The sequence below is a fragment of the Peromyscus maniculatus genome, chromosome 7, assembly GCF_049852395.1.
Source record: "Peromyscus maniculatus bairdii isolate BWxNUB_F1_BW_parent chromosome 7, HU_Pman_BW_mat_3.1, whole genome shotgun sequence".
Lineage (NCBI taxonomy): Eukaryota > Metazoa > Chordata > Mammalia > Rodentia > Cricetidae > Peromyscus > Peromyscus maniculatus.
In genome coordinates this window covers 96,918,473-96,944,416 of record NC_134858.1, presented here as the reverse complement: position 1 = coordinate 96,944,416, position 25,944 = coordinate 96,918,473, and the positions used below count along the sequence as shown (strand labels likewise).

The 25,944-nt window shown below is 39.7% G+C and overlaps 2 protein-coding genes across 13 annotated transcripts in view; one reads left to right on the top strand and one right to left on the bottom strand.

Moving 5' to 3' along the window:
- LOC102906586 (fas apoptotic inhibitory molecule 1) overlaps positions 1–25,944 on the top strand; it is a 79,451-nt gene that overhangs the window by 7,588 nt on the left and 45,919 nt on the right. The gene's annotated exons all lie outside the window — the stretch shown is intronic.
- The window catches only part of Cep70 (centrosomal protein 70), an 85,124-nt gene that overhangs the window by 25,046 nt on the left and 34,134 nt on the right, over positions 1–25,944 (bottom strand). For all 12 annotated transcript variants that reach the window (XR_013052899.1, XM_076576886.1, XM_076576888.1 and 9 more), the window contains 10 exons: positions 24,904–25,073; positions 22,441–22,497; positions 20,690–20,774; positions 20,508–20,596; positions 19,379–19,453; positions 12,257–12,362; positions 6,006–6,176; positions 1,803–1,949; positions 1,532–1,700; positions 121–235 (listed from right to left, as the gene is read on the bottom strand). Coding sequence is in view for 11 of the 12 variants with exons in the window: in XM_076576886.1 (XP_076433001.1) it covers positions 121–235; positions 1,532–1,700; positions 1,803–1,949; positions 6,006–6,176; positions 12,257–12,362; positions 19,379–19,453; positions 20,508–20,596; positions 20,690–20,774; positions 22,441–22,497; positions 24,904–25,073 (1,184 nt within the window). In the remaining variant the exon portion in view is untranslated. The remainder of the gene's footprint in view (positions 1–120; positions 236–1,531; positions 1,701–1,802; positions 1,950–6,005; positions 6,177–12,256; positions 12,363–19,378; positions 19,454–20,507; positions 20,597–20,689; positions 20,775–22,440; positions 22,498–24,903; positions 25,074–25,944) is intronic.

The window sequence follows — 25,944 nt, the reverse complement described above, 5'->3', positions numbered from 1 at the left end:
CCCTGTCTCAAAAAAAAAAAAAAAAAAAAAAATTATCACTCCTGATAAGTAATTTGTAAAGCTTTGAAAGTCTTTACTTTTCACCACTTCAAGCATATTGGATACATTTCTAACAAATACCTTTGTAGGTCTTCAGGTCCTAATACTTGTTTAATCTGCTTATTCACATCCTCATTAATTATCTTACACAATTTTCCAACTGTGCTGACCACCACACACAATGAGGATGAACTGTCTGCAAAAGAGAAATGAAAACATATTAAAAAAAAAAAAAAGACTTTCCAAAATCATTATACTCATTTAACATTTCCTACTTCAGTTACTAATTCTATTTTTGGTGGGAGAAAGGAATTAAGATTTTTTTTTTTTTTTTTGTTTACACACGTTTATATGGTTGTGTGTACCTCTGAAAAGGCAGAGGCCAGAAGAAAGCAGTGGGTATTCACCTCTATCACCCTTTGACTATTTCTTTAATACACACTAACTCCTTGAGCCTGGAGTTCACATTTTCTTAGCTAGGCTGGAATCTTTCTTAGCTAGGCTGGAAGCCAGTGGGCCTAAACAATTCTGTCTCCATTCTCCTCAGAGCTGGAGTAACAGGTGTTTGTGGAATGTCTGGCTTGGAATCATAAGTCTGGTACTCATGATTGCAAAGAATGTGTTCTTAACCACTGAGTCATTTCCCAACCCTGGGGTTTGTTGTTTTAAGCCAGGGTCTTAAACTTTTAGAAAAAGATTTGCTAGACAGTGATGGCACACACTTTTAATCCCGGTATTTGGGAGGTAAAAGGCAGGTGGATCTCTGAGTTTGAAGCTATCCTGGTCTACATAGAAATTCAGGACAGCCAGGACGGTTACATAGAAAAACCCTGTTTGGAAAAAAAAAAAAAAAAGATTCGCACATGTGTATGGATGAGTATATGCATGTATGTATGTATGTATGTATGTGTGTGCGAGTACTTTTGCACATACGGAAACCAGAAGAGGGAGTTAGATTCTGTAACTCTGTGTGGAGTTACAGGGATTTGGGAGATGTCTGGCTTGTTAGAGGGGTGCTGGGACATGAACTCCAGTCCTAAAAATTTCACAACAAGTGCTCTTAACTACTAGGCCATCTCTCCAGACCCTGACCTTGAACTTCTAATCCTCCTGCCTCCATCTACTGAGTGCAAGGATTCTATAGGTGCACCACCATGCCCTGTTTATGCAGTATTGAGAATCAAACCCAGAGTTCATGCATGCTAGGCAAGTACTCTGCCAACTTGGTTATATCCCTACCCCTGTTTTTTGTGGTTTTGTTGTTGCTGTTTTGCTTTTTAATCAAACGGACTTTTGTGGGGTATGGTGGTACACACCAGCAACCTGAGCTCTTGGGAGGTATAGGACAAAGATCAGGAGTTCAAGGTCAGCTTTGGCTACAGTAAGAGCAAAGCAACACTGTCACAACAAGTCAAACAAAACCCACACCTAATTTTTGTTAATTTACTAGGAACAGTTCTTAAATCAGTGCCAAAATGGCAAGGGTCATCACCTAATTCTAAGAGCTCCTGGAGGTTTCTCACAGCGTTGTTCATTTCTCCAAGCCTGGTATACACTTCATTCATTCGGGGGTAGACTCCATTTAAAGACTGCACATCAAATAGCTTTTGGAAGTGAGAAACGATAGCTTGCAAAGTTTGAAAGTTTGGCATGTTGCTGCTCTATAAGGAGAAGGTGAAAAAGATAGCTCACAACTTGAAATAATATTAAATATTTAATATAAGCCTTTAAGATGGAAACAGTTATGTAAGTATCAGTGTTACCTCCTTCTCATTTTCAACCTCTTCCAGCATGGTATCTACCATAAACAACAGATCTTCTACTTTGACACCTTCATTTTCATCCGGTTTCTTTAAATTATGCCAAGGTACCAGTTCTGCAGACAGCGTTTTTAAGGACTTATACAAACCCTTTACAACAAAAGAAAGCACATGCATTATTGTTTATAAAATAATTTGTACTGTAACACTAATAACATAGTAATCAAGGTGGTCTAAAAATACATGGCTATATAACCATTATCAGTATATTTTAATACCATTGTCAATATAAAACAAGTCTAGATGCTTTAAGCAATAATGTTACCTAAGTAGTTACATTGTTTTTTAAAATTATTTTTATCAGTGCTGGAGATAACCCAGGCCTTCCCTCATAAATACAAGGCAAATACTTTACCATTGAGGCATATCCTTAACCTAGGTTTTAAATATTTTTGTAGCACATTTAGATGAAATTTACATACCATAATATTCACCTTTACTAGTACATAGTTTGATGGTTTTCATCTTTTCACAGTGGTACAAACACCACCACTGTCTAATTTCAGAACCTATCCACCTTCCAAGAAGAACTCCCACACCCAGGGCTGAAGAGATGGCTCAGTAGTAAGAGCATTTGTTGGTCTTCAGAGGAGCCAGGTTCAGTTCCCAGTACCCACATGATGGTTTACAACCATTCATAACTCCAGTTCCAGAGGATCTGACACCCTCTTCTGACCTCCACAGGAACCAGACATACATGTGGTGCACAAACACATATGCGGGGAAATGTTCATACACATAAAACATTTTAAAAATAAAAAAAGAAACCCCACACCCACTCAAAGTCCTTTTCTATTATCCTCCAGCCTCTATAACTACTAATCCACTTCCTGCTGCTATGGATTTGCCTACACTTGGCATTTCATGTAAATGAAATTTTGTAAGTGGCCATGTGTGACTGACTTCTTTTGAGAATCCCCTGTATTTATTATTGATGGGAATGAAAGTTTTACAGCCATTATGTAAAACAGTAATAGAGGTTCCTCAAAAAACTAAAGATAAAACTGCCACATAGCCTAACAATCCTACATCTGGGAATGTATACAAATAAAATGAAACTATAATATGTCAAAAAAAATGCCAGGTCTCACATGTTTACTGAAGCACTATTCAGAATTGCCAAGATATGGGATCAATGTAGGTGTCTAACGACAGATGAATGGCTAAAAGGAAATAGTGTATGTATGTGTGCATACAAACATGCACATGTATACAATGGATATCAACCATAAAAAGAATGACATCTATCATTTACAGAACTAAAAGACATTATGTTAAGTGAAATAAAATAGACATAAATACCACGTTCTTACTTATAGGTCAGAGTTTCTAAGGTTAGTCTCATAGTGGTTCCCAAAGCCTGAGAAGGGTTTGAGTAAAAAGGAATGGGACAGGATGGGTAACAGTCACAGGGTGCAGTTGGATAAGAGAAATAATTTGTGATGTTCTATACCATAGTAGGGTAACTAAAGCTCACAAAAATTAACTATTTTTAAATGACCAAGAATTTTTGATATTCTTAACACCGACCCTACTCACTGTATGTGTTGAAATACCTATGCTACCCCTCACACATGAGTATGGTTATATACTAATTGAAAATAAAACATATAATAAGACCAGGCCTAGTGGCACATGCCTTTAATCCCAGAATGGGAGGCAGAAGCAGGTAGACTTCTGTGAATTTAAGGTCAGCCTACATGTGAGTTCCAGGCCAGCCAGGCTTGTATAATGAGGCCTGTCTCAAAATATAAATAGGCAAACATGTAGGATTCTATAATATGAATTGCTACATTTCTTTTCTATTTATCTCCCAAATGCATGGTTCTCTTTTAAGTCATGAATCAGACCTAAGGGAAAAAATATTAACTGGGGAGATGTCTGTCCCAACTAGAACGTTCTACATTATAAAGAACTCTCCATAGAGGCATCAAAGGATTGCACATACTTTCTAAGATGGCTCCTGAATCTGTATTGTAAATATTAGAAACACTATGAAAGGCCATGAACTACTTTAATGGCAGAAGAAACTAATTCTAGCCAATTGCCTCAAGTGTCCTTACAATATTCTAATTTCTTGCCTCCTCCTACTCAGAAAACTACACAGTAGCAACAACTCAGCCCTCTTGCTAAGCCTTTGTGGGGGCTATAATCAGTGATCTCCTTTCTACCAGCTGTCTCCTGGAGTACAAGTCATCCATATCATTGGCTTGTACTTCACCACAGGTGTCCATCTTTATGACATTCTTTTTTTTTCTGACAATATACTGCATATTTATTTAAAATGTCATATTTTTGTCTCTCAATTGGTCTGACTTTATGTTCACATTTTTGTAACACTTTCCCTATTATCTCACATAGAAAAATGACCGTGTCGATGAACTTGGTTCTTCCTTTGTCACTTTCTCATCTAGTCTTTCCCTTCTGTTGGGAAGGCAAGGGCTGTTTCTAGTCTAACTCCTCTGAGAAGGAGAAAAGTGGTTAGCACTATTATCTTCTGCAGAGAGAACTCTCTGCCAAGCAGTGAGTGGGAAATGCCACCGTTCCACAAGTCATCTCTATTTCACTCTTTTCTGAGAAACAAACTAGAGAAATTCAGGCATATAAAATATTAATTAATCCAGCACTGTCATTCAATCAAAAATGCTTATATATTATGTAGCTTTGTCTGAACCTTAAAGAAAAAGGGAAATAAAAGTTAGGCTGACTGCCAAGATTCTTTCATGAGTTGTATACAGATATGATTTTATAAATTTAAAAAGGTGTGGTGGTGCATGTCTTGAACTCCAGCACTCAGGAGGTAGAGGCAGGCAGATCTCTGTGAGTTTGAGGACAGCCTGGTCTACACAGGGAGTTTCAGGACAGCCAGGGCTGCATAATAGAGACCTTGTCTCAAAAAGACCAAAAACACTAGGTGGTAGCCCAGCTCTCAGGAGGCAGAGGCAGGCAGATCTCCGTGAGTTCAAGGCCAGCCTGGTCTACAAAATGAGTTCCAGGACAGCCACAGTGGTTACACGGAGGAACCCTGTCTCGAGAAACTAAAAAAAGAAAAAAGAAATATACATAATAATAATAAAGTATTTTTTTAAAAAAGACTAACAACAAAACAAATAAACAAAAAAAAACCCACCTCTAGGTGACTGGGGCTATAATTATTCTGGATAATTTGAATAAATATTAATTGAGCACTAATGTATCATGAAGATCTTTGAGGCATATAGGAACAAATAAGACTTTTTGTTCCCAAGAAGGTCACTTGCTCTTAACAAGTTTCTTTGGGTATTAGGACAAAATGCTGACAAATACTATCGATAAATCCTATCTCCATTAACTATAGCAGGATTTTGTATGATATTAGTTATTAAAAAAAAATCTAAAGTTTTAAAGGCACAGAAATGCAATACTATTAGCTTTATAGCAAATCACTTCTCAATAAACCAATCAAGAAAAATGTAATAAACTCAAGTTACACAATAGAGAATATACAATGATCTATAAATCAAATGTGAATACATTTAATTTCCTGGTTGCTAGTTGACTGTCACCTTCCCCGGCAATTAGACAAACACAGAAATAAACTCAGTTCTGAGAAAGAAAAATAAAATGTGAAGACAGGAAAAATATTCCCAGTTAAGATGAAAATAAGGATGAGACACTGCATCTGAGCACGTGCCGCGGTCAGGAAGTGTGCAGCACAGGTGTGAGCACAGGTGTGAGGAGGAGGGAGATGGCAGGATGTGGATGAGCCGAGACACACAAACAAGGATCCACTACAGATTCTCAACGAGGGAAGTCTAATAAAAGTTTTCTATGGTGGAACTTTAGAGGAGGCAAGCTTGACAATAACAACAAACTCACAGGATGACAATTTGTAAGGCTGGGCACAGTTGTGCACGCCTTTAATTACAGCACTCAGGAGGCAGAAGCAGGTGGGTATCTGTGAGTTCAAAGCCAGCCTGCTCTATATAGAGAGTTTCAGTCCAGCCAGGACTACATAGTGAGACTCTGTCTCAAAAACAAAACAGAACAAAATATGTAAGCAGCAATACTCCAATTTTAGAAAAGTATTGTTAGCTTTATAGTTAAAGAACAACAAAAGCCAGGTTCAACGTTTTCAAAACATGTAAAGAATATTCAACCACTTACCTTTAAGGATGTCAGTTCATCTGCCCACATTTCTATTATAGGAACGAGATGTTCAAATCCACAATCTTGAACCATATCTTTATTGAAGTTTTGGGCTCCTCCCTTGCTCTGTTTATAAATAATTACTGGAGCTCGAGGATTGTGAATAATTGAATTGATGCTGCACAGCACCTGTAAACATGGACAGTATTTGTAGTTCAAATGTCTGAGTCTGACACAGTGAGGTATGTGAAACAGGAGTGCACATCATTTTCAGACATTCATAAATATTGTGGTAATGCAATCTCATTAGCATAGATGTACAAATTCTAAGGAAAACTAAATAAAATTTTAATAATTTAGGTTTGAAAACAGCTACTATCTATTATAATCCACACACAATAATTATAATCCACACAGACTAGACATCCTTATCTAAGTCTCAATGTTCCCCTATTTCTGTCTCCTCATATTTAAGCTAAGTATGGTATTAAGGGGAGCTTTCTATTTGTTTCACAACTTCAGTTGAAATTTAAAGTAAAGATAGTTACTAATTAAGCCCCACACATTCTACAGAGACGTCCTGGCCAGCCAGTCCAATAATTCTTAACAAATGCTACAAATCCCCGAGACAGGACTCTCTGCGAGTGTCTGCACAGAGTTTCTAGGGCTGGGAGGAAACACTGCTGTTCCTGTCTGCCCAAGCAAGCTACAGCAGGCAGGTGCTCTGAGAATCTGACTTCTCATGTTTGTTAATAAGGACGTTTTTGTTTCGTATTCATTTTTAAGTATTTCAACATTTCATGTCTATTATAAACTCATCTAGTAATATCAATTAATTGAAAAAATAATATTCTTCTCCAAGTTATGAATCAAAGCAAGGAGATAGTCCTCTTTTCAGCAACACTGAATGTCAGAAAGGTAGTAGGTGAACTAAAAGACACAGGGATTGATGCTACCTGAGCTTCAGAAGATCACAGGGCAATTTCATGACACTCACATCAGATTTAGATACATGTATGCACACGTTGAGGTTATTTATAAAGAGGACTGCAGCTATTTCTTGTCCTTGCTTTGTTGTATCTTTGCACCATGACTTGTAGTTTCTCCCATCAAAATGTAGAGAATCTGGGCTGGTCTTAGGGTCTTGCTTTGATCCACAGAATTTACTGAAAAGAATGCCATTCCAGTTTCGGTCTTTAAAAAAGTTTGTTTAGTTTTTTGTTTTTTTCAAGACAGGATTTTGAGACAGTATTAACAGCTCTGGCTGGCCTGGAACACACAGAGTTCCACCTGCCCATGTCTCCTGCGTGCTGAGATTAAAGGTGTGCACCACCACAACTGGCCAAAGCGGGGCAAAGTTCTTAAGTAGTCTAGATCACTGTTTACACTCTGCTGCGGCCATGTGGCCAAGTCCAGGCCGAACTACGCAGGCCCATCCATTCCCATCACTGAGACAAAAATTCACTCAACTGCCACAAGAAGAGCTCTAATGATTCACCATCAACTTATCACCAATATTAACAGGACTATCTACTGTCCAAGCATGACACTATTAAAGGGCACTGTAAGTCACTAGTTTTAGAAGATGTCTGTCACATAGCAAAGATAAAAGGCCATTTGTGACCACCACAATGGAGAAGAAGAAAGGAACAGCAAGAGAAACCTGCCCCTTTTTCTTGTGATAGGGTAAGAATAGACTCAGGCCAACTGAAAACATTGCAAGAGAGATAAGCTTTACTTTCATGAAAATAAAAAAGAAATTGTCTATGGCTGGAGGACCACAGCAGTACAGTACCTAAGGGAGAAGAGGAGTTCATAAGAAGTCAGTGGTAAAATGCACTGCCCACAAAATAAATGCTGTGTTGTTAAAGGTCCCTATTTAGGAGAAAGGAGAGAACTAAACAGGTACATGCACACATACACATTCCATGAAAGAAAAGCAGAGGCCGTAGTTGGACGTCAGCCCCACCAAGGGCACCGGCGCTATAATATAGCAGCACCAGAAAGAAAGAAAGGCACCTTCAAACTCTCTTCTCACCCACCATCTACCCTTGACTGCCACTCCTTGAAATGCCAAACTAGTAGGGACCAGAAGAAACAATGGAGTGATGAGAACAAGCAGATCACACCCCTTGGCCACACCATAGAACAGGTTAGGTATGAATAAGCTAGAATACTTTTTGACTGAGGTTTGAATGGATTGTTTTAAACCGCCCAACTTTTCATTATAAAACATTTAAAATAAGCCAGGCATGGTGGCACATGCCCTTAATCATAGCACTCCAGAGACAGAGGTAAGAGAATCTTTGGGAGTTCAAGTATAGCTTGGCTAGCAAGTTCCAAACCAGCCAGGACTACATAGTAAAACCTTGTCTCAAAACAAAATTAAACAAACAACAACCAACATCTTAAACAAAAACTTTAGTGTGTATGTTAAACAGTGTTCTAGGCTTTGCCAGAGAAACAACACCAACATAAAGTGTATTCCTGTGTATAGATAAGGGGACGCTGTGTAATTTCTTGAAGGATCAAATGCAATACACACATATGAGAGAGATGGCTATATTTTTAAAAAAAGATTTCATATAAGGAATTGGCTCATGAAATTAATGGAACCCCATGACTATCAGTCAACAATTTGAGAGGAGACCCAGAACTGTAGTCCCAAAGCCCTAGAAGTCTGAAATTTTGGTTCAAATCTAAAGGTAGGAGAACTAACCAAAACCAAACAAAGCATGTTAAAAGCATGCATTAGAAATCCCCCCTGGGCCTTTTTGTTCTGTAAGCGATTAGATGAAATCCACCTACCATAGGAGGACAATCTATCGTCTACCAATTCACTCATTGGCACGCTGTTTAACCAAGTATCTGGGCAATGTATAGCCCAATCAAGCCGACATATACAATCCAGTAGCTGCTAACATTTTCCTAGCTTGGCTCACTCTTTACAGCTGAACCAACAGTCTCCAGAAATCCACAAAGATACCTCCACTGTAGACTACTGGCAATGGTCGAGAGAGTGCCTGAGCTGACCTGCTCTGGTGTTCGGATGGCCGAACACCCTGGCTGTCATGATAGAACTCTCATCCAGTGTCTGATGGAAGTTGATGCAGAGATCCATGGCCGAGCCCCAGGTGGAGCTCCGGGAGTCCAATCGGCGAGAGAGAGGAGAGATTGTATGAACAAGAGATATTGAGACCATGATTGGAAAAAGCACAGGGACAAATAGCCAAACTAGTGGAAATGCATGAACTGTGAACCAATGGCAGAGGAACCCCCATGGAACTGGACCAGGCCCTCTGGATAAGTGAGACAGTTGACTAGCTTGAACTGTTTGGCAGGCCCCCAGGCAGTGGAACAGGGACCTGTCCTTAGTGTATGGGCTGGCTTTTTGGAGCCTGAGGCCTATGCTGGGACACTTTGCTCAGCCTTGATATAGGGAGGAGGGGACTGGACCTACCTCAGCTGAGTCTACCAGGCTGGGCTGACTCCCCAGGGGAGACCTTGCCTTGGAGGAGATGGGAATGGAGGGTGGATTGGGGGGAGGGCCAGGGGGTTGGAGGAGGGAGGACGGGGGAATTCGTGGCTGATATGTGAAATTAAGTTAATTATAAAATAAAAATATTTTTAAAAATTATAAATTATCATTTCTCAAATATTAATAAAAAATCACATTTCAATGCATCCTAATGGGATTTTATTTTAATATATGTTCATCCAGAAGAGCAAATGGGCTCAAAATTTTTTAATTTATTCACATTAATATAAAACCCTACTATAAAGCTGCAGAAGAGCTTGGAATCACTAAAGGAATGGGACAGACTACAGAATCCAGAAAGAAATGTATGCATGAACAGAAAATGACATATGACAAAAATGTCGTGTCAGCAAACTAGAGGGAAACACTTGTCTGGGACTGCCGACTGCAATGTGTACAGAAGGCAAGTAGAACAAGCATGACTGAGCAAGGCAAGGACGGGTGGGAAAAGTGGCTCATCAAAGGGCACACGCTCATATGTACTTCTGCTCTGCTAACTGACACGAGGAGCTAAAGGACTTTAAAAATACACTCTTAGTGCTTAAAATGTTAGTCATTAAATTCAAATTTTAATGCCTATGGCCAAGTATGGTGGTGCACACCTTTAATCCCAGCATTTGGGAGGCAGAGGCAGATGTATATCTGTGAGTTTGAGGCCAGCCTGGTCTACATAGCAAGTTTCAGGACAGCCCAGAACTTCAGAGAGAAACCCTGTCTCAGACAGACAGACAAAGAGACAGACAGACAAAAACCTATGGGGAACCAAAAAATGTTTAAGTGCAAGCTAACTTCATACAATAAACTACTAGATTTAATTGCTCATCTATTCAATAAACTGTCTATAAAACCAGTAGGTTATTTTTTTACATCACATAGATAATTTCAACCAAATCAAAGACATGCAAAGATTTGAAGATTCACTTACATAATAATACCACCAACAACAAGTGGAACAATAAAAGGGCAAATAGCTTAAATTGGGAGAGTAAAGAATTATAAAAATCTTAAACAATATAGTTACATAGTGTTTACACTGTACTATTATAGTTATTATAACAGTAGTTATTATAGAGAAGATGTGTGTGGGTTATAGGAAAATACTATGTTTAGGGAAAAGGGGTTGGCTAAAAAAACGCACCCTGACCCTGGAGCCCAGAACTAGGGAAAGATAGCCCAGATCAGGGCAGAAAGAAATAGAGTTTGGCTCAGTCAGATCAGAGCCATCTCTGCCCCTGGCCAACTGACTTGTGAAACCAGCCAATCACAGAGCAGGATAGTAGAACCCTGGGCCAAGGGTTGACTCTACCCCCAAGAATTCCTGTGTAAACTGCCCTGCCTGGTCAGTTAGAAAAAAAGGCTGTTCTCTCCACCCTGGTAGAGGCAGCTACTCTCCTGGAATCCTCCTTCCCAAATAAATCTCTTTCTCAAAAGAGTTTTGAGTGTGAAGATCTTCATTCACTGGCATAGAGAAGATCCTTGCTGGGACATCCTTCAGTGGACAAAAAAAGGGAGAGCTGAAAGAGCAGAACAAGGAGGAGCTGAACAGAAGATCTTTGCTGAGATCTTCTCAGTGGACACAGCAAGAAAGAGCTGAAAAATAACACTTTTCTTGGGAGCCAGAGGAGATTGCTACATTTCTGCAGGGGCTTCCCCTTCCCCAGAGTGAAGCAAAAGAAGCAACATCTTAGGCCGGAGAAGCAGAGCTCTCTGCTAGGAAGCCCCCTTAAGTGGGGGCTGAGCAAAGCTCAGCTGTAGAGGCTCTCCAGGAGAAGATCCCCCATCACACCAGGTATACCTTGACTTTCCCAGAAGAGTCAGGATACCCTTCCCTGCTGAAGCAGTTCTAGGCCTGACTCTCCCAAAAAGTCAGAAAAATTTCCCTTCCAGGGTTGGGCTGCTTCTTTGCAGTTCCAGCTGTCAGAGCTGTACTAAACAGCTCCAGGTGTCCGGGATACCTTCAGGGCAGAGCTGTTGTTCTGAGAAGCTCAAGGTGTCCAGGAACCTAACCCTCCAGGGCTGAACTGTCTCCTTGCAGTTCCACCCGTCAGAGATGTCCTAAGCAGCTCAAGGTGTTGCCTGACTCCCCAGGTAGTTGGGACACCTTCCCTCAGAGTTGTTGCAACCAATTTACTTAAAAAATTTGGTGTCCCGGGTTTTGTTGGTGCCAAAACCCGGGACACCAAACACACAGAGTTGCAAAACTCACTTTTTGCAACCAATTTACTTGCACTATGTGTCTTAAGTTTTCTGTTGCTGGGATGAAATACCCTGTAAAAAGCAGCTTATGGGAGAGTTTCTTTTTCGCTCACAGTTCCAGAGGGATACAGTCCATGGAAAAACATGGCAGCAGGCAGGGAAGGCATGGTGGCGAGAGCTGGAGACTGCATCCATACTCAGGAAGTAAAGAGTAAACAAGAAGTGGAGCCAAGCTATCAAATTTCAAGGCCTGATCCCAGGGACTCCAGCAAGGCTTGACCTCCTAAAGGCTCCACAACCTTTCTAAATGGCTGGAGATCACATGTTCAAACACATGAACCTATAGGGGACATTTCACATTTAAGCTACAACACAATGCCATTACATAAGGGATTTTACAGATTTAGGCATCTGTAAGCATCACAGATCCCAAGAGCTGTCTGTACAAATATTTCTCACCAAATGATAATGAATTATACTGCAGTAAAACAAAAAATCATCACAAACACCAGTCTCTTCATCAGCTATTCAATACCTGAAAGTATCTCTGATCAATTAGAGCCTGTTGACGGCTGTCTTTGGGGGGCTCATCTTTTTTCTCCATGTCATCAACCTTTTTTTGACCAATAATCTCTTGTAATCTAAAGAAGGGGAAAAAAGTCAAGATGATTAAAAAAAAAAATGCTTTCTTAGATAGATTAAAATACTTAAGCTAATGATCCAGCCGGCCTCCCCCAAACCTCTTTTTACTCATATGTGTTCATGCACATGTATGCAAACTTTAAATATGCATTATATAAAATGTAATCCATACTGTCCCTGGAAAAGTTCCTTCCAATAGATCACAAGTTAGAAGTAATTTCTAAAAACATGAGGGGTCTCCTAGGCCAGAGGCATCCCTCCAGGCACAGGGCAGAGTTAGAAGAGAGGTGTCTCTGAGGAATGTTCCCATTTTGCTGTTGCTTTCAGATGGATTTGACCCTATCCAAAATCACATCAAATTCTTCCCTGCTGTGTTTCCTAAAAAACTGGATAAGACTGACCCTCAGAGTCTTAAGGAAAAGGTTCCCTTACCCAGGCCTAACTAAGTGACTGGGAATCCTGGCCTCCAGAGGCAGTTTAAACTACAATACCATCACTCCACTCAATCTGTTTTGCAAGCAAGAGAGAAAAAGAACTGAGATCCCGTAGGTTAAATTGTCCTATTACTTGAAGGATCACCTAAATCAGCCCAATCATGTAAAATGTACCCTATACTTTAGCTATGGAATGTTCTAGTCCAAAAAGGAGCCAGAGGGCAAGAAACAAGTCTTAACCTCCTACAAAGTATCCAAATCCCCAAACTCATGAACTGCCCAACATGACTGTTTCCACCCCTTCAAGTCTTCTGACTACTCATCCCAATCTGCAGCCCTTTAGAGAGACCAGACCCCTCCCCAGTGTGGAAATACTGTCCCCCTGGTGGCCAGCCACAGTACATTGCCCCCTTTTCTTCCACAAGAGATGTTTTCAATTAGGCAGATCTACAGAGGGAAATCTGGGACAACCTATGTGCATGGCTCCTTTTCTCTGTCTGAACTAAAAGAGACCTGGGGAGCTTTATTGATGGCTCCGTTCAGTATGTCCAAACCTTTGACGAGTAAACCAACTTTATGATTTGGCATGCTGTTGTTAGAACAAACTGTAACATTTCTTGAGAGATGAGTGATAGATTAGGACATCCATGCTGGGAATGACTTTTATACCTCCACAGAAAGAATGATATCCCTCAACTTTCCCACTGGTGATGAGGCAGTTCTAATCCAATCCTAAATTCAATCCAGAGGATCAGAGGAATGAATGGATTTAAGGACGCTCTTTTACTGCAGCCTAGAAAGTCTCAGAAAGTCAGCAATTAAGCCCTAAAATTATTCCCAACTGACTACAGTATGTTAGAAGGAAAGGAGATCCCCATGATGCTCTTCCAAAGATTTCAAGAGACTATAAAATATATACTAATATAGAACCAGGATCACAGGCAGAGATCATCCAAAATGATAAATGCCTGACTTCATTAGCCATATATATAACTCCAAAAATTGGTGATTGAATCAGACAAGCCATTGGATACTTTCATCCAAACTACTACATTAATTTTCTTATAAATGGGACCAAGAGGAAATACAAAAAGGATAAACATCATGGGAAACTGCTGATAGCCATGCAGGTGAATCCTCAAGAAACACAAGTAGGTATGTTAGGAATGCATTTCTTATGCAGGCAGGAAGGCTATTTCCTGACAATGCTCTCAGAGACAAAAGCCTCCCCCAGGACCTCTTTGTAAGGGTGATCACTAGATTAGATGCCCTCCCAATCAATAAGGATCAATCCAGCTTGAAGAGTCCTGGGAACTCTTTACAATGGAGGAAGGTCAAATCAATTCATTAACACAGGAACCCAAAATTCTTAGTCCTCCCATTCTTTCTCATCTCTGATCCCCCCCCTCCAAAAAAAAAAGCTATTAGTTGGGGATTATTGAGCCAGCCCTTTAAGCATTATCTACCCAACCTCTTGCCTGTCACTTCTTTTTAGTAATCCCCCAAACTCCTGCTGCTCTTTAGAAAGAGATCTCCTGGCCAAAGTCAAAGTAAAACTTCTTTCCCCAAGACAACATTATTGTCTGCTGCTAATAGAATCCAAATTGTTCAAACAGCATGGACAAATGGGGAATTATTAGGGAAGGCTAGGACCATCATTCCTATGGTCATTCATTTTAGAGACCCTTTCCATTTTATGCATCAAAGGCAATATTCTTTAATACCAGAAGCTAGGGATGGGCTCATCACTATAATTAAAATTAAACCCTCTTTGAGGCACTATATGGCAGGCCATTTCTTACCAGTGCTTTGGTGCTGAACCCAGAAATGGCCAAGCTAATTTCCCATGTTATCCAGTTAGCAAAATCCCAGAAAATACTGTCAAGAACTTCAAGATGGGTTCTCTCAAGAGAAACAACAGAGATCTCCCTTCTACCCTGGGGACTTAGTTAAAACTCTTGATGACAATAGATGTCTCGCTCACCCATATCCTGTTATTCTATCCTCACCTATGAACAGCAGGACAGAACGCATGGATCCCTCACATGAGTCTCAAGCCTTAGACTGCCTCTCCTGATACTTCTAAGCTAGCAGTGGATCCTGAGACCAAGACTACCTCATTCCAGTTACTCCTGAGAGCCACTGGGGGACCTTAAGCTGCTCTTCAATCACCTTCCAACTAAAGATAAACTCATTTGAGTGCAAAACAGCAGCACGTACAGGTACCACTGTTGCTGTAGCTTTTCATTTGTATCTCACTGGTCTTGTTGCACCTGCCTTAGTTTGTGGTGCACTTGTCCCATAATTCAGGATGACTCCTAAAATCACTCTGCTTTACTTCCAGATGATTTTTTAACTACTCTAACACCCACCCATGACCAACCACGCCAAGGTTCTGGGGCTAGCTATCATGTATATTTCCCTTATCAATGACCTTACCTGAGATACAATGGATGCTTCATTATAATGCTCTTAATCTTACTTAATATAGATTTTAGATGCCACCACAAATACCATGAACATAGGACAACAAAAGAAAGCTATCACCACCAGGAACTAAAACAAAGGATGATCCACCACTACATGGAACTTTCTGCTATGGGCTCCTAGATAGGTCTCCTCTGGAGGGACCCTGACTGCTGCTTTATAACTCTGCCCATTCTGTCAGCTGGAAGCAGCAATGACCAATCCCCTCCTGAGAACAGGTAATGAAGAAAGTAGGAGTTAGGTAGTTCCCTTGTTAGGTAGACAGTGAGGGAAGAGGAGCCCTGGATAATGTTAGATTGGCATATCCTAAAATGGATGTTGGATATTGTAGAGGAGGGGCCACAGCCAAAAATTAACTTTTCTATTCCAGTATGCCTCACATCAGAGAACAGGTACTTGTGAAGACATGTGCAGAGAGTATAAGGTACATGGGCAATGTCTCAATACCTTGTGGATCCAGAGCCCCAACTAATGGAAGTCCATCACCCAATTCCTGAGCTGAAAACCATCCTGTGTTGTCAGAGACTTCCAGCCAAACTGGTAATGGAGGTGCTAATTGACTCAATACAAAAGAGCAAGCACTACCAAAGATAGCCTGCAGACTCCAGACTCCAGGACCTCTCCTTTTGAAGAGTCTGTTCTCACCTGCTACTTTTGCTTTGATAAAAACATTAGCTCTGCTACACTTTGAATCCTTTACCACCTTTCAATTATTTAATTGGTGAAAGAACAACTCTACTGCTACACACCATAATAAGGTGTATGGTGCTTCTACACACTGAACCCATCCCTCTAGCCCTTATTATCACCACCATTATTATTGTATTTATGCTGTATTGAAATTGTCTTATTTGTCCATTCTTTCATGATCATCCTCCCTTCATGCCATCTCCACAAGGTCAGGGACCTTTTTTATTTGGCATTGTAACTCCAATGTCTAGAATGCCATAGATACTAGGAAGTACTCCTGGGAAGCCAGATCACCAAGCAACAGGAGGAAAGGATATTTACTGAATAAATGTAACCTTTCCAAACCTTCCCCTAGACTTCTGTTTAGTTTTTCTCCCCAACCTTAATGTAAATAGATACACGATGACTCTCTCCTTGCCTTGTTTGCCTTTTCCCTGTGACAGTGTACCATGAAGAGCAGAAAGAGCAGCTATCACTGGAAATGAAACTGAAACAATATACACTAATAACACAGGTGAATTAGCAAATTTAATGCAGATACTAACAGCTTTCAAAATAATCCATCCCAAAGCGTCACAAATTACTTTAAGTCCTAGTCTTTTGAATCAAAGAATACACATAGATAATCTTAAGGAAATAGAATCACTACTTGAAATCATTTTGAAATACCCCCGAGACCTCACTTTTCAAAGCAGGAAAAAAGAGTTAAAGGTGGTAGATAGGGCCGGGCAGCGGTGGTTCATGCCTTTAATCCCAGCTCTCGGGAGGCAGAGCCAGGTAGATCTTTGTGAGTTCGAGCTCAGCCTGGTCTACAGAGCGAGATCCAGGAAAAGCACCAAAACTACACAGAGAAACCCTGTCTCAAAAAAAACAAACAAAACAACAACAACAAAAAGATGGTAGATAGGTTGGTACACTGTGTGTTTTTCTGGTACTTTTAGTTTTTAAGTAACAAAACTTACTAAGATTTTCAGATCTTGCTGGGGAGGCACCTCAGTGGTACAGCATTTACCCTAGCATGCTCAAGGCCCTAAGTTCAATTCTTAGCACAAAAATTAGCATAAAAATTTTCATATTGTGACTAGCTCTAATAAATAGATTCTGCTATCTGCAATTTCTTCCAGTTCTAGCGATAATTTTCTATTACAATCTTTTTCTTTTCTTTTCTTCCTATTTTTCTTTATTCAGTTGAGGTGAATATAAAGTCAAGCCAGGCCCAGAAAGACAAGTGTTTTTTTGTTTTTGTTTTTGTTTTTTTTTGGTTTTTCGAGACAGGGTTTCTCTGTGCAGCTTTGCGCCTTTCCTGGAACTCACTTGGTAGCCCAGGCTGGCCTCGAACTCACAGAGATCCGCCTGGCTCTGCCTCCCGAGTGCTGGGATTAAAGGCGTGCACCACCACCACCCGGCAGACAAGTGTTATATGTTCTGTCTCATATGCAGTTCCTAACTTCAAACCTTCTGTGTATTTAACTTGAAATGTAAGTGGAAGCCAGAAAACTAGAAAGGTGTCTTTTGAAGGAAACACATTAATGGAAAGAAGACAGTAGATCATAGGTGAAATGAAAGTAGAGAGGTGGAATAATGGGGGCACACAGGCTTCATCAGGGAGGGGCACACATATGGGAGTGCCAAGGAGCTAGAGAGGAAGGCTGACCCAAGTAAAGGGTACATGAAAACACATATGGAAGTCTACTACCTTACAACCCAGTTTTTAAAATTGGAGGGACAAAAGGATTATATGTGAAATAAAAGAAGAGAGGAATTACTGAGTGTTAAGGGGTCAGGTAGGGATGGAGGTAGGGTTAAAGAGAAAACAAGTTAACTAAAACTAAAGCTGTATGAAAAAGCCTTTTGGAAGCCTACTAGCTGGTTTGAAATTACAACTTAAAATTTTTTTAAATGGAAATACCCTGCATGGGTGGACCATGACACTCTTGGAATACATGGGTGTATTCTTAGAAGACATGGGATACTTTCTAGGAATTAATGGTCAGGGAGAGGACCTAGAGGCCTCCAAAACAACACAGGCTATGCTCATAGCCCCTGGTTACTCACTAAACTATTTGGCAAGATCCTAAAAACCCTCCTGCTGAAGACACAATACATTTTGACTGCAGGACATACAGAAAAAGCTCAGACCAACCAGGAAACTTCCTAATGCAGGCTAGCTTTCATAGAGCCACAGGTGCTATGTAGGCTTCTGAAAAAGAGACGACGTCAGTGCTAACCAGTGCTGGGCCTTGAATGATGCAGCACTGACCTACCAGGGAAGATAAGTCTGCTGGTTCAACAGTGGCATGGGATAACAGCTTCCTGGTTGGATTTGAGGCCTGTTCCACAAGAGGTAACTTCATGCCTAATACTTTAATCCTTATCAAAAGTCCATGACTCAGGAGTCATAGGCCTTAGGGTAGAGCCTGTCATTGTTATTTTGATAAATGATCTTGCTGTCAAAATGCTGTCTAAATATCTATGTTTATACCTATAAAACTGGGATGCGTTCAGCTTTGACCAAAGTAGTTTCTTTTGGTAGTTGGCAGCAGTCAATGGAGAGAAACATAACTGGCCAAAGTGCTGAGAATAAGAGACTGAATGCCCAGCCCTATCACACACTCCCACACTCCAGGAACAAGGCAGAAAGAATGGAAGAGCCAGGCGATGATGGAGAGGTGCTGTGAAATTCTCTATTCTGGACATGATCAGTTAGGAACTCAAAGCACCTGTGGTTATAAAATTAAGCCAGACAAGAGTCCAGCATAGACAAGCTAGAGGATCTCCAGGCCCCACCTCTTACTGCTACTGGTAGTTAGGATTCTGGGGAGAGAATCATTCCTTTTGAGGATGTGGACAACAAGAAGATTCCATGCTTCAGTGGACAAACCAAACCCATGCCCATATAGGTACCACCAACTGGACTTAGCAGGTTTTGTTTTGTTTTGTTTTGTTTTTTTAAAGCACAAAGTTAGTTGGGGGACACATGAAGGAGAAGGGAGTTGTAAAGGGGGAATAATGTATATGATTGTATTTCAATATCTGAATGCATGAAATTCTCAAGAATATATAACATAAAAATAAAGCCAAACCCAAATGGCTTTTAAACTGTTAGAATCAGAAATAGCCCTTTTTATTGTTTATGTTTGTTTTTTTGAGACAGAGCTTTGCTCCATAGCCCAGGCTAGCCTCATATTTGTGATCCTCCTGCTCGGCCTCCACAGTGCTGGAATTTATGGGTTCATGCTAGCATGCCTGGCTCAAAAATACTTATAATTATCACATCTCTCATCAGTCTGGCAATTCCAAGCCAAGGCTGCTTTATTATAATACACAACAGCGCACAGACATAAAAACAAATAAGAAAATACAGGACCCAACTATAAGCTATAACTTTGACAAAATGTAATTACTTGATGCTTTTCTTAAGGGCTTTTTCCAGTTTCTTCACCTGCTGTTTATAAAGTCTTAATTCATGTTCTGTGGGCCTGTAAAGAAGAAATCATGATAAATACATTAAATTTATTGAAAAGAATAAAAATATTTAGCAAACAAAAAATAAATCTTGTTGTGTTATCAATAAACATTAAAATTACTTTTAAATTAAATTTTATGTGTATAGGTGTTTTGCCTGCATCCATATACATGTGTGCCTGGTACCTGTGGATGCCAGAAGGCAGCAATGGATCGCCAGGAACTGGAGTCCAGATGGTTGTGACCTACCATGTGGGTTCTGGGAATCAAACCCTGTTCCTCTGGAAAATAGCCAATGCTCTTATCTCTTGAGCCATCTCCCCAGCCCCTTATGAAAATCCTTAATTCTTAGGTATTTACTAGGTAGGCATTTTGATTTATTCTGCATAATTTCATATTTAAAGTCTTTATTCACTTTTGTGCTAATATGTAACTTGTTTCTGGTGAATATATCATCCTCTGTAATGGCTGGCTTCTGTCAGCTTGACACAAACCTAGACATATCTGGGAAGATGGGATCCTTTTTAAAAATAATTTATTTTTATTTGCATTGGTATGCAAATAAAATTGGTATTTACACGCATGTCTGTGTGAGGGTATCAGATCTTGGAGTTACAGACAGCTGTTAGCTGCCATGTGGGTGCTGGGAATTGAACCTGGGCATTGGCATGCTCCAGGTATGTCTCAAGAAGTGATCCTGTCTCAAAAAACAAGGTGGGCAGATCCCGAGGAATGACATCTGAGGCTGACCTCTAGTTTCCACATGCATGAGCATAGACATGCACACCCAACTGCACACACATTTGTACCCACACATATAAACACACAAACACAAGAAAACCCTGAATCTCCTCAAAGTTCTTACCCAGTTTTACCCTCAACATGGATTCCTATTTTCTCATTTCCTTTGCTTGCCTAAAGATTCCTATTCCTTTCATCATTTGCCATGAAATACAACTAACCAAAAGGAATACAGGATTGTCAAGTACTTGGGTTGAGTTTTTGAGTAAGAGGGCAAGAATCATTCCTCCAATATTCTACAAGGTAAAGAAAAATAGTTTCTCTCACCTGTTTTCCAGATCTTTTTGGAGGCTCAGCTTCTCACCTAACAGTGTGTCAATCTTGGATTTTGATTCCTTGAGTTGATTCTGTAATGACTGCAATGCAATTCACAGTAAAATAAGTAACTCTCCTAGGGGATTTATAAAATGCTTTATAAAAAGGTATTCATCAGTTCTCTGTCTCCATACCATCAGAAGGCTTTTATAACTTGGTGAGGCATCCAGGTTTCCGTAGTCTTTTTCTTCTGACTGACTGTCTTCTTCCTTACACTGCCTGTGGGAAGACAAACACACTGCATCTTATGGAAATATATCCTTAAAGAAAACAACAGCTAGCAAATATTAAGCCAATCTAGTAAGTTCTTAATAACTTAAACGTGAATTTAAAAACCCCAACTTCCTACTTGGTCTACAGCAAATAGTATCACAGCACAGCACTACCTAATCTTAAGAGTGCTCTGTTTACTCTTACTTAGAATGTGTGAGGACCAGAAAACTTTGTCATGGGACACAAAGGCGATGAAAAACACTTGTTTGAATGAACAAACAAAACACAAATAGAACACTCCAGGTCTAAAAAAAAAAAAAATACACTGTGCATATGGTTTATTCCTTCTAGTACTTTCAATTCATTAAAAAAATTTTCAAGAAAAAGTGTAGAGTGAAATTGGGTAACAATACACAGTGCACAGCACACCTCATCTACCCTGTGCTTCTTAGATTACTTAGCATTCCTAAATACACCTACTCTTCCTGCTAGTGTATTCATCTAACCAAAAAATCCTTTATCTTATCTGTTTTTGAAAACTCTGCAGTCTATATGCAAATCTTACGCGTTCCTCTACCGTTCACTACTCTCTCCTTTTGCCACACACACACTGTCCCACCTGCCTCACAATTATAGCACACACCATTATGCCTTACATTTACTTACATGAGTATTAATACACATCTTCCCAAGTACAGTATCAGGACAGGGTCTCACTCTAATTCAAGCCAGCTGGGGATGTACTATGTAGCCCAGGTTGGCTTCAAACTTGTGGCTATCCTGTTTCCTTTACTTCTTCAACGTTCTAACTACTATACAGGGAGCTAGGAATACAGGCATGAACTACCACACCCAGCTATATGCCAATTTTTCACTGACATTCTATCTTTGGTGTATTAAATTTGCATAACTAGGTTTTATTCTGCCAATGTACTATGTCTATATACTTTATGAATGTACTTACTATCCAGTGGCTAAATAACATAATGCTTCAACAAAATAAAAGGAAATAACACTTTTATTATTTACCAAAGCAGTAAAATACAGTCTTATAGAGCTTTATTAAAAGAATTTCAGCATGAAGATGTGAGGGGAAACCAAAATTTGTTGGGAAGAAATGGAGGGTAAATATTTCCAACATACACCATAGGCAAAAAAAAATTTAAAAATACAAAAATAAAACACTGTATGTGTGGTGGTTTGAAAGAAAATGGCCCACAAAGGGAGACATTGTTATGGCCTTGATGGAGTAGGTGTGACCTTATTGGAAGAAGTGTGTCAGTGTTAGGGTGGGCCTTTGAGTTCTCCTATGCTCAAAATACTCCCTGTGTCATAGCCTATTTCCTTTCCTGTTGCCTTCTGATCAGGGTGTAGCCAGCACCATGTCTGTCTGCCCGCTGCCATGCTCCCCACCATGACGATAATGGACTGAACCTCTGACACTGTAAGTGAGCCACCCCAATTGAATGTTTTCCTTATAAGAGCTGCTGCCATCACCATGTGCTCTTCACAGCATCACAAACCCCAAGACAGTATGCATATGTGAACTTCTTGGAGGATACAAAATATTACATTTAAAAAAGAATTTCATAATGATATACAGACTTCCAGAACATAATTTGTTCCTGGATAATATTCATCCTGAATTACTTTAAAATTATATTATTTATACCTTTGTGCATGGAATTTTCGAAGTTTAGATTCATAGTAATCAATTAGACAAAGCAATCTAAAAAACAAAAAACATGTTAAATTATTTTCAAAAGGTAGTATTAACTATTCTTTTATATAATTTCAAATTATAATGATAAAAGTAGGCACAGACTGGGAATAGAGAGATAGCTTAGCAGTTAAGAGAGCATACTCCAGGACTGGAGAGATTGCTCAATAGTTAAGAACAATGGCTGCTCTTTCAGAGGACCCATTTGATTTCTAGTACCTACATGGTAGCTTACAATCATGCATAACTCCATTCCAGGAGATCAAGCACTTTCTTATGGCCTCCACAGGGACCAGGCTCACATGTGGTACATACACATACATATAGGCAAAACACTCATACATAGAAAAATTTTTAAGATTTATTAGCCAGGTAGTGGTGGCACATGCCTTTAATCCCAGAACTTGGGAGGCAGAGGCAGGTGGATCTGCATGAATCTGAGGCCAGCCTGGCCTACAGAGCAAGTTCCAGGACAGCAAAGGCTACAACAAAGAAACACTGTCTTGAAAAAAAAAATACTTATTTATGTGTGTATGTACAATTTGTATTCAAGTGCACATGGAGGCCAGAAGAGGGCATCTGATCCCCTGGAGCTAGACAGTTGTGAACCATCATTTGGGTGCTGAAAATAGAACCCAGGTTCTCTGCAAGAACAGTAAGCACTCCCAACCTCTGAGTCATCCCACCAGCCCTAAAACAAAATAAAATAAAATGAAATAAAGTGTATACTGCTCTTGCAGAGGACCCAAGTTCAGTTCCCAGCACCTTCTATAACTCCAGCTCCAGAGGCTTCTAGTCTCTGGCAATACTTGCACTCACAAGCACATAAACTCAAATAAATATAAACACATTAGTAAAAATAAAATCTTTTTAAAAAGTAAGTACAGATTGTCTGGCAAACTTAAAAATTTTTCAATCATTCTTGCCAGAAACAAGTGTTACACTAAGCCGTATATATTAATTTATATTTAAATATGTCTCAATTTTTTTAAATACATATTCTTGCTGCTCCAATAATCCTACCTCTGGCAATTTGCCACAGAAATATTTGCCCAAGGCTCAGTGGTTAAGGGTACTGGTTGCTCTTACACAGGACCTGGGTTTGATTCCCAGCACCCACATGGTAGCTCACACAACTGCCTGGAATTCTAGTTCCAGGGGACCCAACACCTTCTTCTGATCTCTGAAGTCTCCTGCATACATATGATGCACATACATATACTCAGGTGCTCTCACACTCTTTCTCTCCCCTCTCCCATTTCCTTCTCTCTCTTACACACACAAACACACACACACAAACACACACACACAAAAACAAAACTGATACATTTTTTTAATTTGTTTATTTGGGGTTTTTTTTTGTTGGTTTTTTTGTTTGTTTGTTTTGTTTTTTGTTTTTTGTTTTTTTTTTTTTTTTTGAGACAGGGACTCACTATATGGCTCTGGCTAGCCTAGAACTCCAAGATCTAACTGCCTCTGCCTCTCAAGTGTTGAGATTAAAGGCATATGCCACCATACCCATTCATGGTTAATATTTTTAAAATATCTAAATTCATTCATTAAGGAGCTGGAAAGATGGTTCAGTGGTTAAGAGCACCGGTTGCTCTTTCAGAGGACACAGATTTGATTCTCAGCACCTACATGATGGCTCACAGCTGTCTGTAATTTCAGCTCCAGGGGTGTCTGACACCCTCTTCTGGCCACTGCAGATATGGCACCATATCAGCACCAGGCACATATGTGGTGCACATACATACATGCAGGCACAACGCCCATACACATAAAATAAAATGTGCAGTTTAGGGCTAGAGAGATGGCTCAGTGGTTAAGAACACATACTGCTCTTCCTGAGTACCTGAGTTCAATTCCCAGCACCTACATCAGTTGGCTTACAGCTGCCTGTAACCCCAGCTCCGGAGATCTCACACCTCTGACCTCTGTGGGCACTTGCATTCATGCGCACATACCCCCCCCCACACACACACACATATACACACATAATTAAAATAACAAAATATTTAAAATGAAAAAAAAATTAAATTTAGCTGGGCAGTGGTGGTGCATGCCTTTAATCTGAGCACATGGGAGGCAGAGGTAGGCAGAGCTCTGAGTTCCTGGCCAGCCTGTTCTACAGAATGAGTTCCAGGACAACCAGAACTATTACACAGAGAAATCCTGTCTTGAAAAACCAAATAAATAAATAAATAAATTTCTCAAAATACTCTAAGAAAAAATTACATTTATACACACACACATATGCATACATACATACATACATACACACACACATGTAAACTGGAAAAAAATCAAAAGAAAATGAGACTTCTCTAGCAAAAGATAAAGGAACTGACAAGATAAAATCAGCTGAAAAATAATCAACCTAGTTCTATTATCATCCTATGTACTGGGCATTACTGTTTATCCAAGACTGTGTGAGGAACTCTCTTGCAGAGATAGGCAAACACTCTGTTTTGAGTGATAACACGCTCTTCTTCCTCTTTGGTGAATCTGTAGATATCCTTCTGCAAAGAAGCAATGGTCTCTTCTTGCTCCATTCGTTTTTTCTTATAGTGCTGGCATTTCATCTGTAAGCAAATTGTAAATCCATAATTATATTTATACATGTAGGACGTACTGTTCTATTATTATCCATGTCACCATCTCCACTGAGTTGTTTCATTCAATAATCTCATCAAGGCTGTTTAAAAACTGATGCAAGAAATATTAATATGTCACAAATGTGAAAAACCTATAAAATGAAGAAACTATGACAACTATATGCATTCAAGACTTCATAATAAATAAAGATTTTAAGAATCTCTATAAAGTAATGTGATTTTCTATTTCAATGGTTTTATGAAACCAGGTTTCTACATAGCCCAGGCTGGCTTCCAGCTTGCAATCCTATTTTATCAGCCACCTAATTGTTGGAGTTATAGCGGTGGACTACCATGCCTACCTTATAATAAGTTGAGATAAAAATAATAATCAAGAGAATTGTATATTGTAAATATTTTAAAAGAACCATAAAACAGCTGGACGGCGGTGGTGCATGCCTTTAATCCCAGCACTCAGGAGGCAGAAGCAGGCAGATATCTGTGAGTTCAAGGACAGCCTGGTCTACAGACTGAGTTCCAGAACAGCCAGGACTATTACACAGAGAAACCCTGTCTCAAAAAACCAAAGAGAGAGAGAGAGAGAGAGACAGAGAGAGACAGAGAGACAGAGAGATTGAGAGAGAGATTGAGAGAGAGACAGAGAGAGAGACAGAGACAGAGAATCACAAATGAAAATTAAGATTTTTTTTTTAATGATTTTTAGATTGCAAATGACGTAGTCAGTTTAGACATCCAGGCAATGGGGGAGACTATAAACTCAGAATAGGGTCTATAACCAGTATGTGCCTTAGATTTATAAAAAAAAAAAGACATCACTTTCAAAACCTAACACTCATAG